The 14,907-nt window shown below is 40.3% G+C and overlaps 1 protein-coding gene across 2 annotated transcripts in view; it reads right to left on the bottom strand.

The window, feature by feature from the left end:
* ctdp1 (CTD (carboxy-terminal domain, RNA polymerase II, polypeptide A) phosphatase, subunit 1) overlaps nucleotides 1-14,907 on the bottom strand; it is a 76,538-nt gene that overhangs the window by 48,246 nt on the left and 13,385 nt on the right. For both annotated transcript variants that reach the window (XM_071499766.1, XM_071499765.1), the window contains exons 9-11: nucleotides 11,709-11,850; nucleotides 11,376-11,606; nucleotides 9,286-9,439 (exon numbers count right to left, since the gene is read on the bottom strand). In XM_071499766.1, coding sequence (XP_071355867.1) covers nucleotides 9,286-9,439; nucleotides 11,376-11,606; nucleotides 11,709-11,850 — 527 coding nt within the window. The remainder of the gene's footprint in view (nucleotides 1-9,285; nucleotides 9,440-11,375; nucleotides 11,607-11,708; nucleotides 11,851-14,907) is intronic.

Below are 14,907 nucleotides of genomic sequence, written 5' to 3'. Positions count from 1 at the left end.
TTCACATATAAGCTGTAATTCTACAGAGCCACCATAGAGAGCATCCTGGCGTACTGCATCACAGCGTGGTACGCGGGGTGCTCAGCAGCTGACAGGAGAGCACTACAGAGGGTCGTCTGCACAGCCCAGAAGATCACTGGCTGCTCTCTGCCCAGCCTGGAGGACATGGCCAACTCTCGCTATCTGAGCAGAGCTGGCAACATCATCAAGGACCCCTCCCACCCCGGTAACCACCTGTTTGACCTGTTACCGTCGGGCCGAAGGTACAGGTCACACAAAACTAGGACAAACAGACTCAGGGATAGCTTCTTCCCGAGGGCTATCACTGCAGTCAACAAAGACAAAAAGTAATCCGGATGACCGGTCGTTCACACTGCATAACTTCCAATTACCTGTGCAATAAAACTGGGCCTAATGTGCAATTATCGGGTTTCATTCACACCACGTGTAAATATATCTGTACATATCACTTGCCTTTTTATACCTCCTCTATTTTTTTAAATTCTTGTGTTCTCTTTAGGTTCTTATTTATTTTATTTAATTAGCATTGTTTTGCACCAAGGGAGCAGCGCTCAAATTTCGTTGTACTATGTATAATGACAATAAAGGCGATTCTGATTCTAATTACTCTTCTGTAAGTCTGTTGCTGCGGAGCAGAAAAGGCTTTCATATACCGCACACTGGACTTCTCATATTAGCTACTACAGGGTAAAACACAGAGTCAAACAACTCACATCTGGATGGACAAAAAAAAAAAAACAAAAAAAAAACGACACATAATTATACCTGTTTGCAAAGACACACAATTTTTAGATTTGCAGACTCCACCTCGCTGCTCCTCAGTTACTCCTGTGGATTATATCCCACCAGGGCTGTGAGATCGATACCTGTAGGCGGAGGGAGAGCTGGGATCACTGAGACTGATCTCCTTTGACCCCAGGCTTAATAAGCCACATCTCTGAGGGCCACCACGGCATCACACATGTCACACCAACAATGCCCTGTGTCTAAATCTTCATCTGACTCTGTGTAATAATCATTCACGAGCCATTGACTGGTGGAAGCTGAACTCATCACCGTTTCATCTCATTTTGACTTGGTGTGACAGAACAGGGGAAAGGTGTTGATAAATCCACTGTACTACAGAAATGAAGGCAGCTAAAATGCAGGAATTCAAATCCAGACAATTTTACATTCATTTCAAGCATATAGATAAACTGACTCGTGATTTTTTTTTTCTGTATATAAATGTATTATTTAATAGCCTCATTTTAAAAGTGAAATGGTTTGTGAAGCGGATACTCGATTGCTGTGTTGATGACAAAAATTAACAATTAAGATCTCAGGTGTTCACACACTTTATTATTGTAATTATGGAGTACTGACTTGATACTGTACGGTCATGGAATTCAGACTTGCGTACTGGAAAGACAAGCCAAATCATATTACTCAATTATCCCTAATATCACTGTTGCCCATACTGTTAATAATGGTGGACAGTTAATGGCTATAACAACACTACGAACCTAGATGGAGAGAGAAGACAGACTGTCTGAACTCCTTCAGCTTCAATTATACTCCCTGCGGACACCATATTTGCTCTTATTGGACCACTTTCTAGTCCTCTTGGAAGACAAGCACAGTTGGGCTCAATCCCAATGTCCACCCTCACAGACTCACTGACTCTGAGGCACCTTCCATGAGGGCTCAGGGCTGTCCCGCTGTAAAACCATCAAGGGCATGAGGGCTGCATGAGTCCACATTTCTACAGACTTCACAGTGTTTTGGCATTAAACACGGGGTTACCGTGGCTCCCAGGGAACGTCCAGAAGCATTAAAAAAACAGCACCGCCAAAAAAAAAGGGAAAATGAGAATAAGGTAGAGGAACAGTTAACAAGCATGAGGGGAACGAAAAGAAGGTCATATGTAAATATAAACACAGAGCTCAGTGGTGATTCAGAGCCTCTCTAAATTTCATGTAACACAATGGAGGAGAGTAATTTACTATCCTCTCCATGCAGCAGTTCAATGCTAGCTACGGTACTACTAATAACAACAGAAAATAATACCTAATAATAACTTAAACAGGACTAACAGTCCATATGGCGCATTGTGGTGTTAGTGAAAGCAGTAAATCAAAGAGTATCCAGCCAGCTCCATTACACACAGTCAACAAGGGAACAGCAATTTCAAAGAAAGGTCACCCAGTCGGTACACTGCCGTGATCCTTTGCTGGGCGACTCTGCACGTGTTGCTCCAGGTAAACTGACACACACCACTGTGTAACAACTGGTGACATTTAAATGTGATGCTGTCTACCTGACTCAAATGCGTAGCTTGCTCCAGCCAATTACAACTGGTCCTGTCCCTTTGCCCTGAAGATCCTGAGCGTTTAAGAATGTCACAGACTGCCCTTTAGCTAAGGCAGTCTGAGGAGGATGACATTTGAAATACAGTGTGTTTACAAAAGACCCCTCCCTCGAGTTCCTTTCTTTACTTTTCTACAGTAAAAAAAAAAAAAAGTTGGACAAGGATTTAATTTTACTGGCAAGAAGTTAAGAATGCAACTTTCAAATTATGATATCCTGACTGGAATTCCTGAGGCTTGGTGGTGTGTCAAAATCACAAATTTATGAACCATGTTCTATTTCACAAGATTTGCATATAACTGCCCCTAAAGCCTGTAAAAGGGGGCTGTTACCGACCCTGTGTGGCACAGTGTGAAGTAGTTTCACCGTGGTATACTGTGATGTAATATGTGCAGAAATACAATATTTTCTTAAGTGATGAAGTAAGATGAAATTGACACAATCAAGTGTTTTTTTATCACTGCTCTGCCCCCTCCTGCTCATTCTGAAACGATGGCATTAGCCTTCAGAATTTTGGTCTAAAGCACACAGCACAAGTATATTTATGATGCATCTATATCACTTTTGCTGTTTTAATGGCAGAAAAAAATGGTCGCTGCGCTGGGTGCATGGTTCAAAAGGGTCTTACTTAATCTCCTAATCATTCATGGGAGTGTTTTGGCTGTAACATTAAATGAACCAATCAGAGTGCCATCTTCCATTCCCTTTAAAATCCTGGCTTGTTTGCACCCTGGCAGACTGCTATTATAATAACACAGCGTTTCACACAGAATTAGATTCTATTAGTGGTGAGTTGACACATGACACTGGACACATGGCAACGTTGTGCAACACACAATATGTCACAAAGAATGCTCCGACCTTCTGTGGGCTGTGCTCTGATGCTCCACTTTGACTCATCCCCACATCTGAAGCGCATTTTCAAACGCTGCCTGTGCGCAACAGGAACCTGACTATGTAGGAGCATATTACACTCTTATGACAATGCGTTGTTAAAATAACAGCGAAACACTGCACCACTGACCTAAGACCAGGTTGTTGTTGGTCAATCACTTTCCACTGCCTCAAAATAGCAAAGTGCCAACACTGTGCCTGACCACACCTCATTGTGGTCGCTCCGACGGGAGCAAGTGTATTTGCTGTTGAAACAACATGGGTGCTGGACAGGAAAAAGACTGCGCTGGTCTGAAACTACCAAAGACACTTGCCTTGCCCTTTGACCTGACATGGCCCCGAGTGTGACTTTATCACCTTCCCTGCTGTTACCTTCAACAGTGTTTGTCCTGTATTTTAAACAGAATGTGATTGTTGTATTTTGTGTTGTCAGTACAGTTTTACTGTTATAAAGCTTCACTAAATACTAAAAAAAAGTTATGCCTTGTGTCTGATCACACCACATTTATACCACAATTATAGACTAAAGACGCAGCTTCATTCAGACTGGGTCTTAAAATCACAGGTGCATGCCAAGTGTGGGTGTCACTGTCAGGGCTGTGCAGAACTGATTCTATGATAATGATTCATACATTTTTCACACTAAAATAAGTGCCTGAATATAAGCCTGACATTTTTACTTTTAAGCCATTGTATCAAAAGTAATTTTGAGCCTTAAAATGAAAGAATTGTGCCTGAACCAAATGGAGGAGTGTGTTACAATACAACAACTACCACCAGACAGGGCCCAAACATCATCAAATCGTCCCCGTTCAACAATGAACTTCACTCGGCTTTATGTTCAAGCCACTTAAATGTCACATTTACACAACAAGTGCTGCTGGTGTTTGTGGAACAGCATCCAGTGCGAGTACTGAACACCTCATTAACCAACTCAATCTTCCACTTTGATAGTGCTACATAAGCAAGAGGCTGGCCTTTAACTGATTGAAAATTAATGTTACGGCCGTGCTGCAACAATTATGTTTTACTGCACAATGGTACTGGTTGACAAAAAAAAAAAAAAAAAAAGCACAGTGCTGTGGCACTTAACGGGGAAGGTTCCAAGGTGAGATACATGAGAGTGGATGTACTGTTTTCCACAGCAGTTCTGGCACCCTCCTAGTGTACAGGGAAAATATTGATCTTGTCTCCTCAAAGAAGATGAGTAATCGCCATATTAGTGACATCAATTTCTGAGCGTGTTCATGATCATCTTCATAAGAGGCGAGCCTTTACAGATTTAGGAGACCTCCATAATTTCAACATTAAACAACACATAAGCGAGGATACATTCATTTTTCTTCGTAAAAAGACACATTCTGCTCTTCTGGTGAAAAACTCTGACACAGTACAATTTCACCATGTGGTCATCGATGACTCAAAGCCATCCATTTCCAAATCGTATTGCTGACGTTCATTCAAATAATCATGAAAAATTTGTTCAAATAGCATGTCCTCTCCTTTTCAAATTCCCCACATTATACAAGAAAGGAGACAGAAAAAACCTTTTTGAGTCGAACCACCTGGGTGACTCAATCACACAAAAAGCCTGACCCAACCACTGACATAATGTACCATTTCCAGATTAATAATAGAAACAGTTCCCAGTTTGCTTCCTGCTGCAGTCATCATGATGTCTAATAGGCACAAACACAGACGTGATCTTTGAAAATATGTCCTACCTTTCCCATAGCTGCAGTGTATGAGGAACAAATTGAGCAGTAACAGGAGCAATTACCTTTAGGATGACTGTTTCCTCTTCCATCAAGAAAGAGAGGATCATTAGGTTCCAACATGGTGAACTCTGCCAAGTCATTTACCAGGAAGAAATACAATAGTTTTTTTTTTTTTTTTTTTTTGGGGGGGGGGGGGTTCCTTAAATTAAGTAATTGACCATTCACTTATTTACAAACTGGATTTCTCAACATGTTGATGTGATGTGTACAGGGCTCTAGAGTGGTGCTCAACATTAACTTGTCTTTTTTAAGCCATCTCAAAACCACAAACAAATGACAAGTGTGGGGAATGGACTTAACAGTGTGTTTATCTGCTCTAACGTAAGCTGTAAATCTTAGCATGTTTGGCTAGCTAGCTTTGTGGTAGCCTAGTGCTACAGTCAAGGCTATGGAACATTTCACACTATATTACTTTGTGGTGTTACAGGTGATGTTAAACAAAAGCCGTGTTCACAATAGCACAATATTTCCCCACTGTGTGGAAGCTGGTCTTGGAAGCTACTGTGTCTGAGTTCAGCTCTGTTCTTCAATCAGTTTGGTGAAATTTACAGTCCAGGAGCCCCAGCTGAGCCTGTTATCCAAGAAAGTATGTTTCTCAAACATGTTGCTATGTCTTCAACCTAAAAGTCTTTTCTCCTGTAATGTTAAACATTGAAAATACAAATATTTAAGCTAAGTAGTCAGACAGGGTTATGTAAGAATGAAATAAGAGTCTTATGTAATATTTGTCCTTATCATGCGTATAATAATTGGAAATAACCAACTTTACACAGCATTGTAAGACCAATTATGTTTCTTTATGTCCATGTCCTCTGCTGGATCATAAAGAAGATACTAACCTTTTGCCCAGGACATGTAGCTTTAGCCTGAGTGTTTAAGCAAATCATGTATGTAGCCATCAAGTGCATATTCTCAACCTCTTTGAGAGGATTCACATTTAAGTCTTAACGTCAAAAGGAGGTCACAACTTTCACCAAGTTATGACACAAATGTTAGCTTGATTAGCTTGCTAGCTACAGGTAGCGTTGCTCACGGCAAGAAATGCAAAGCCTCCCGTTATCCACCTCTGAATTTCAAACGCCTTTATCATTATGAACTGTGTATGTGCCATGTGAGAACAGAAACATCGACAGGTGTAGCAACAGAAAGTAAAAGAGGCTCTGCTATGAGACAGTTATCAATATTTGAAGCCAGTGCATGTAAAATATCAACATTTCCAAATTTGGCATCCTCCATTGCTACAACCAAAAACAAAAAACACAAAAAAAAAAAAACACTGACGGGCATTACTCACCCATACCCAAATGTGTCAAGCTTCAATATCGTTCTCGATTTCAAGTTAAAATGATTCCAAAATCATCAGATTATGTCTTAAAACAAACAAACAGACTGCATTATACAGTGCCTTGAAAGCTTGGAGATACGGATATATAATGTATTATTATAGGTTACAAATTTTTATAGGATATGGATACAGCCCAGCATCGTCTTCAAACACATAGGTGTAGGAGAAAGAAAGAAGAATCAAGTCTATTTCCAGAAAGGCTTAACACAGCAGATCTCAGACTGAGCTGTCCCCTGCAGCTAAAGAGTAACTTCACTACAGAATTCAGCTGAGTTAATGACTAGGGAGACTGTTTTGCATCCCAGTAACAGGAGTCAGTTTGTCATTTAAAGCATGGCCAATCACACTGACATCCAGATCATTCAATTAAATTTAACTTAAAGTCCCATTTCCTTGCAGGATATATAACCTGTGTTAGAGCTAATGGTTTAAGGAGACAACGCCACAAAGCTAGTTTGTCATAAAGAACAAGAATGTTATTTGTTACTGTGTGTAGGGTCAGAGTATATTAATTGATCTGGTGCTTTTTCTTATCTATATTTTTCATTTTTATAAACGCTTAATATTATTACTGATGCATTTTCTTCACTGCACCTTATCTACAAATAGGGCAGATGTATCATTCACTCCCCTGCACACTGGTGTCAGTTCTGCTGCTCCACACTCCACTCTGTGTCTTTTTGACAGATGCATCGACTCATTTTTGGGGGGCAGCCCTTCATTGTTTCTCATCACAATCTATTGTGTGCATTCCTTATATAAATGTGTCCTACCCCAGAACACATCTGCAAAGGCTGTATTGTGACTTTCTTTTTTTTTTAACCATCAATAAACAACACATTCTGGAAACAAGGTTGTTATGTGCTGTGGGAGTCAACCACAAAAGTAAAATAGTGGGCTGTAAAACCAAAACACTGAGCTCCAAAACACTCCTTGGAGCTGGAGAGTTGGTTAATAAATCTTTGTGGGTTTAACACTATATGTAATTTCATCCAAAATTTGAGTAGTGCAGCTTTAAGATGGCTATAATACATATAATACATAATTCCAAATCACATACAGTATTTTGTTCTTCTGAAAATTTCATACTGTACATTTTTAAGGTAATTTTTTTACCTAAAAAATGTACAGTATGAAAATTACCTAAAATTACCTTTTAGGTAATTTTAAGGGAAAATAAAGTAGTTAAGGGAAATGAGATATTCCCACTACATGAAAAAGGGACAAAAATGACTACGATAAGCCAACATGTGACCTCAATTCAATCAAGGCTTGTCACATTTCATGTCTCATGTGAACAAGCCACAAAGCTTTTTCTTTTGAATAATCACCTGCTGAGAGGCTCTTGGCAGATCTCAAGGATCCACTTTGCACATTTTTCCCCCACTGAAGCATTAGCAGAATTCAGCCTCCATTAAAGAGTATTATCCAAGCAGGAGGTGCAGAGCTCTCAGACATAATCACTTCACCTGCCTTGCAGGAATGGCAAAAAAAAAAAAAAAAAAGGAAAAGCTGAAAGTAGGCTGACATGATAGCCTGTGTCAGGATTTGAATATCAGAATAGATGACAGGTTGGAAATGTAAGAAAGATGCAGAATTTAAGGAGCCTTCTATAGCTGTGTAATATTTCAATCAGCCCTTTAAATTGGCCAAAAACAGTCTACCAGAGCTGCATAATAAAATATATCAATCAAGTCACAACTCTAAACCATCTCATTCACACGTGAAATTTCAGTGAGATCCAATCTATCAGACCAGAAACTTTTCTATAAGTTTCAGCCACAAATGACAAGAGTAGATAACGTGGAAAAACACACACAGGTGCGAGGAGTCAACCTGAAACGTCGCCACAAAATACAACATGAGGCTACAAAAACCATACCTGAAAACCTACATTCATAATGGTGACATTAACAGTAGATGTTGCTGTATATCAACTGACAACTAACTGATCATCAGGTGATTCTGTGTCAACGACATTTCATATCGATGTTTTTATTACAAGCTGCTTGGACCACTGCAACTCTGTATTACAGCTGATTCAGAAGGCTGTGGCCAGGATTCTGGCTAACACAAAAAAAGAGGATTGCATTAGCCAACTGCTCACTACCTATACCTGATTTTTAAAGTCCTGTTACTCCTTTCATTTTATGTTCCAGAAAGAACTTTCAGATCTTTCACTGCCTTTATTTCAGAGGTTTGAACAACAAATCTGACGAGTCTATTTTCTGTCTTCACACCACAAAACTGTTGAATAGCCTCTCCTTGATCTTAGAACAGAACTTGCTTGAAATTTTAAAAAAGAAATTAATGTGGGTTATCCAACTTTGTCAGCTCTTAGATTCTAATCTTTGGCATTTATATTATTGTTTGTTTTTTTTTGATCAAATATTTTATTCGTTGTTATTGTTTTATTTTTTTATTTTTGTTTTGGCCAAACATTGGTTTTAATCTTGTTCTGTAAAAGGCTTTGGCTCCATCTGTGCATGAAAGGTGTGATACAAATAATTATGATCATGCACCTGTTTACCAGTAAACGCCTCACAGTGGTTTGTGAGTGAAACTGTGGAGTAAGTAAGAAACAAATGCTGAGTCTGTAAATAAATTCATTCATCAGCAATGCAAGAGGGCGGATCACACTTCTTAACTTTATCTGATCAGATATTTATCTGAAAAGATAAAGTTAACAATGGGAAAGTGGAAGTGAAAGAGAAGTCCCAATGACAAGGAGCTTCCAAACAATTACATTAAAAAAGTACAGTAAAAAGGCTCTTCACCAAAATAACAGATTGCTAAGCCTCTTGGGTTTTTCTTATCCCTACGTCTTAGTGAGCTTTCTTTGTTGGGAGGGCAAATTAATCAAAGGATGAGTCAACAGGATGTTTCCTCTTTCCTTACCTCTTTGTCCATGCTCTCTAGATCCTCCTTGCAAAGCGTGTACAGAGGCATAGTTTCTGACATGCTAGGCTGTCGTTTCCGGCGAGACGGTCCCGGCTGCTCGTCGTCTTGGCTGGACCCTGCCGCGTCATCCTGCTGACTCTTAGAAGTTCCCCTGTGGTAAAGTAACAGACAAACAAAAACCTCAAACACTACGAAGGCAAACAGCTTCATTGTAACTAAACAGATAGACTGGCTACAAATGGAAAGTTAAAGATCAGGTTTCACTGTGACTGTGCTCTGACATCTATTGTATCCATTTTTCGCCGAGTAATCAACAAATTTAACTAAACCGACTAATCTGTCATCAACTGAGTCAACAAATAAATGTTCTTATATCACTGAAAACGAATACTCATTAACATTTAATTACATGTCAATCAAAGCCGTAACAGATAGTTACTTTTTTCTTTTAACTTTTATCTTGTTTGCTTGTGCTGCTTTTAAATGCAGTCTTGTTTTTGAGTACTCTTCACAGGAATTGTAAGGGAACTGCATTCATTTGCAAACACTGCACATAATCAGCACATTTTTCACAACACAAACAATTTGCAGATGCAGAGAGCAGGGTGAAAGAGTGAAGGCTGACCTGGAGACCAGCGACGAGAATTACAAAGGCTTTCTCCCTGTAACGAAGAGCTAACTCATTAGATAAAAATCTTATGAAAGTGGGCAGAGGATGTTTCCATACTTCGCTCTGACAGTGTTTAATTGAACAGATCTTCTTTGATGATTAAACCCAAGCTTCTGCAACTCCCTTAAACCTCCACACTGCCTCTAATCCCTGAATAAAGTGGGCCAATTTCATGCTTGTGATTATTAATTACAGTGTATCATCACAGATGTAGTGGGTTGAAAACATTTTAAGCTGGCGTGACTGTCCAGTAAGGAGATGTAAAGTCAGAGTTAGTATTCCTGCAGTGAAGAACAGTCAGGCCACAGCCCAGCGACAAACAAATACACCGAGAGAGGACACACTCTTCATTAGCATCAATGACAAACAGAGTGGAAGATCACAAAGGCGACTTTGAGCAACTGTAAAGCTTTTCTTTAAACCGCAGCATCAGTCTTGTTAAACTGTGGGCGGAAATTAAATGAGGACATGGCTACACAATAAAAATATTTATATGATGTGGTTGTATATAAAACATTTTAAAAGAAGTGTCTTACTGCTGAAGAGAGACTTTTCCCCTTGTAGTGTAAAGTAGCCTGGATTTTATTGTGCTTTTATTGAAGTGTAGTGCAGTGTGCAGATAAAAAGATGTGCAACACAAGCTCAGAGGCTCTTCTGGGAGCCACAGACTACACTATGGTTGACAGGTTCCCCTGCCACCAAATGCTATAAACAATCCATACAGTATAAGGTTTGTGGGGGGCGTTATTGTGCCTCAGTTGATAGCTGTAGGCACTGCATGTCACCATGGGGGGGTAATTCAAATATTATTATAGCCCTACGCTAACAGCTGTTTCAGTTTACAGAAAATAGAAGGAAAGGGTGGAAATGAGGCCTTGAGGAATAATCAATACATTTAAGATGTGTTATGAGCAAATCTGCAGTCAGTATTAAACAGAGAAACATCAACAGCAGAACATTACTGCTACGATTCTGCACAACACCCAAGGGTCAAAACTTCAGGAGAGATGCAGAGAGTGATGATCGTTAAAGTAAGAGCTCCAAAGTGAATAAAAATAAATGTAAATACATAAAAAAACATGTAAATAGTGGAAAAAACGCTATAAATATCACATTATTTTTCACCAAATTCATAATGTGATGGTTTTTCGAGGATAACTGTTGGTGTCTAAATTATATAATAAACTTTCTGATAAATTACAGTGAATCTACTGTTTTTAATATTTTTAAAAGCTTAACCATGGTTCCTTTAACTGTAACTGCCAATTCTTTTTCTAATTATGAACATTAATACACACATGCTCTAGTCAGTTATTATGGAGAGTCTACGTGGGATTAACTGAAAAGAAACTACAGTGGCAGAGACCGTCTCATCCTCTGTGTGCTCATCTTCAATCTTATTCATTTCTTACTGTACCTGAGACAAGACTGTTCTCTGTGATCAGAGAGCAACAAAGACCCTGATGCCTGGAGATAGGGCGGTGGTCGTGACGCCTGAGGGCCCCTGCGGATCAGCTTCCCTGTGACGGGGTCGTAGGTCCGAACCTCTGGGGCTGGAGGTGGAGGTCTGTGGTGGATGGGAGCTGGGTGGAAAATAGGCTTCTGCAGGGAGCCCTGATTGTCAGGGAAAGCTGCTGGACTGTTGCTCCTTTAACAGACAAGAAACAAGATCTCAGAGTGAACACAATCCTAGCAGGGGGTTCTCATAAATCTGTGGTGGGTTTGGGGAGGCCTGACTCAGCTCCTTTACCTTGGCGTCCTGGAGTAGTCTTCTTTTAGCGGGTACAGCTGCTCCTCCACCCTCTCCCAGCGCTCCAGACAGCTCCACAGCCAGTCGGGGTTGACGACGTGGAGGTGCTTGCAGCCCTGTGCCTGACGAACCTTCTCAGTGCCTGGGTGACAGGAGTGGACGAGGACAGGGTTTTGACCTTAGAATCAGAAGCTATAACCAAATACATGCTCCCTGGGTCTGCTGAATAATTCAGATCAATGATCAGATTTTCTTTCCCGGAAGAGAGAAAGGAAAATAATTACCTGGTCAATATTATTAGAAAGATAACAAGGATGATTTGTCTTTTGGAGCCACTGTCCTTTCACTTTTCTGCCAACTCAACAGTTTGGTAAGAAATACAAAAAGCTGTGTTTTGTTTGGGTGAAATCCACCGAGAGACGCATTTCTGCTTGAATAACACCTATTGATGTTTGACACAAAGACGGCAAATTGCATCTGTAAGTGGAGAAGCTCATTAACCCCGGGTTACTTTGGCCATGCATGGCTGACAATCAAACGCTGGTTCAGATATTGACGATCACTGTTTGGGCACATTTACAGCTGAGTTGGTGTGCAGTCTGCAGAACGCCTGTTCAGTGCTGTGCTGTTTACCATGAAGTGGCAAACTGAACAAAGAGATGAATTTTTCATCAACAAAACTGATGAACTGAAAATAAAATTATATAGACTAAGGCTGGGAACACACTGGCTGCTGGTGTGTACATTTCAGCTGTGGAACGTCTTGGTTCTCACTCCAGCACCCATGTTAACGGGTTAGAGCGACACACTACCTGTGTGACATGTGCAGCAACGTCACGTGATCTAGAGATTCAGCGTCTTGTCTATTTCTCCACATATGAAGTGCATAGTTCCCAGCATAAACAGACAGGGAAAAGGCCGGTTGATAGTCATACTGACATCACACCAGACACATTGCTTAAAATGAACACTATAGCTCTATAGTCTCTATGTCTAGGCTGGAACTGAATATGAAATGACATGAGAAAATATCTCTGTATTTTTAAACCATTCTAGCAGCTGCATGTGGAGACGCTGGCATTTCAGTGACATTTTCTGTCAAAAGTGAATCGGAAATGAATTTATAATGAAGAGAAATCCAACATTTCAGCCTCCTGCAAACTCCATGTAGAAAGACAGAGCTGGCAGTAGCAGCAATGCAGTAGACACGCAGCCAGTGTGAACACACACACATGTGCAAGCTGCAGCAGGTCAGTGGTGCACTGCACACACACACATGCAATGCAGACAGTGTGGTCCCAGCATAGGAGTCTACAGCCATGCTAGCAGCTCTGTAAGACTGCACAAATACTAATGTGCTAAATGCTAATTCTAACTCTAACGGTGCTAACATGCTAATGTTTAACAGGTACAATGTTTACAATATTTAGCAGCTGGCTTTAGCATGTGAACATGCTAACAATTTCTAATTAGCATGAAACACAAACTGCAGTGGGGGCTGATGGGAATGTCATTAGTCTTGTAGGTGTTTGGTCATAAAACAAAGCAACTGGTAGATTGAAATTTTGACCTGCTAGTGACGCTTCGAGGACCATGAAATATTTCATGGTAATCCAGCCAACAGCTGTTTCAGCCTGGGCCTTGTTTTTTGATGTTTTTCCACACAAGAAATGGATCATCATTATGCCATTAACAGAAATTGATCAGCCTAGTTCTTTATCTTGATCACAGTTTTATGAATTTTGCCATAAACAGCAGCACTAATTCCTGTACATATCAAAACTAAACTGTATGATTGTGATACTAACAAACATCTAGCCATTGGTCTTGTAGCAGAGAAACAGTCCATTGTTGTCCACTGTTAACTCTTTATCTTAATGTCGACCATGTTGCCAACACATCCTCTGTATGCACTGATCTGTCTTGCTTCAAGAGCTGCAGCAGCACGGCAGGGTCACGTGAAGGGGTCAAATCAGCACCGTTTTATTGTACTACAACCTCTGCATTCATCGCATGATGCACACTGGCCTAAAAAGCATTTCTCTCATACACAATCACTGGAAAAGGAGCAGCTGTAAATCAGTTAACAAATCTTTTCTGAGCGTCACAAACCTGTGAAATGTGACTGTTTTTAATACCAGAATTTGATCCATTTGGTCCAGTAACATCTTGTAACGTGTAGAGGAGATTATTTTATTTTGTCTCATTTATGTGACTCTGTGCGAGACTCTAGTGCACATGAGCCCAAAAACACAGAAGTGTGAGGAAGCCCACTCAAACAAGTGAGCAACTTTCACAGGAATGAATGGGGATCCATCTCTAAACACAGTGTCCATTTTTCCTTCATACATCCAGGGGTTAAATGCTTTCCAGATGTAAAGGTACTTGTTGTTAAACATTCTGATCAATCAGTTGTTTTTCTGATGAAAATCTGTCAGTTTTGATTTTCAGGCAACACAACAGTTATTTCCTGCAGCTCTCTCCTGTCTGAGTGACCGACTGCTCACATGGCCCTGATTCCCTCTCTGGCTGATTTTCCTCTCCTCATGTACGAGGTGAGTGATTGCCAAGTGCTGCACTCAGCGGCGCTGGCTCCCAAGGCAACCATGCCACTTCCTGTGCTGTTTTCAGGAGCTTAACTGGATTGGTAGAAAAACAGTCGTCATTTTCAGTGTCATGGAGAAGAGCTCTGTTGTATTGTTTGTGTATGGCGAACTACCAGAAAATGCATGAGCACATTTCTGCAGACGGCAGTAACAGTCGATGACAGTTATGTGCCGTGGGTGCTCAATCAATATGATGAATAAATAAATAAATAAATATAAGTATAATGGGTTGGACCCATCGAGGTTGTACATTATTTCAAGCCAAAGCATAATCTAGGTCTTACAAGTGCAAGTCCGTTTACTGTCTGGGGGAAAGAAAACACTACACAAACATAGCCTCCAGCATTCACATGGTTCTCTAACGTCAGATGCAGTGAACTGTGTTTCTGTCAGTCAAGGAGGCTTAATTACAGAGAAGGAGCAGTCTTGAGGAACTGTGAGAGAATCGATTTTAAAGTATCATTATTTAAAGCATTAACTAACTAATTTATGGTCAGGGAAATTGCGTCACTGTTTTTGAGGCATTTTTTTCTGCAATAATCATTCAATATATTCAATGTATACACTAGGGCTGTAACTATTAATTAATCTGT

This window comes from Trachinotus anak, unplaced genomic scaffold, assembly GCF_046630095.1.
Source record: "Trachinotus anak isolate AG129_WGS33_773 ecotype Australia unplaced genomic scaffold, CSIRO_AGI_Tana_v1 ptg000016l, whole genome shotgun sequence".
In the NCBI taxonomy this organism is placed as follows: domain Eukaryota; kingdom Metazoa; phylum Chordata; class Actinopteri; order Carangiformes; family Carangidae; genus Trachinotus; species Trachinotus anak.
Note: the sequence above shows the minus strand (reverse complement) of the source record. Positions and strands in the feature narration are given on the sequence as shown.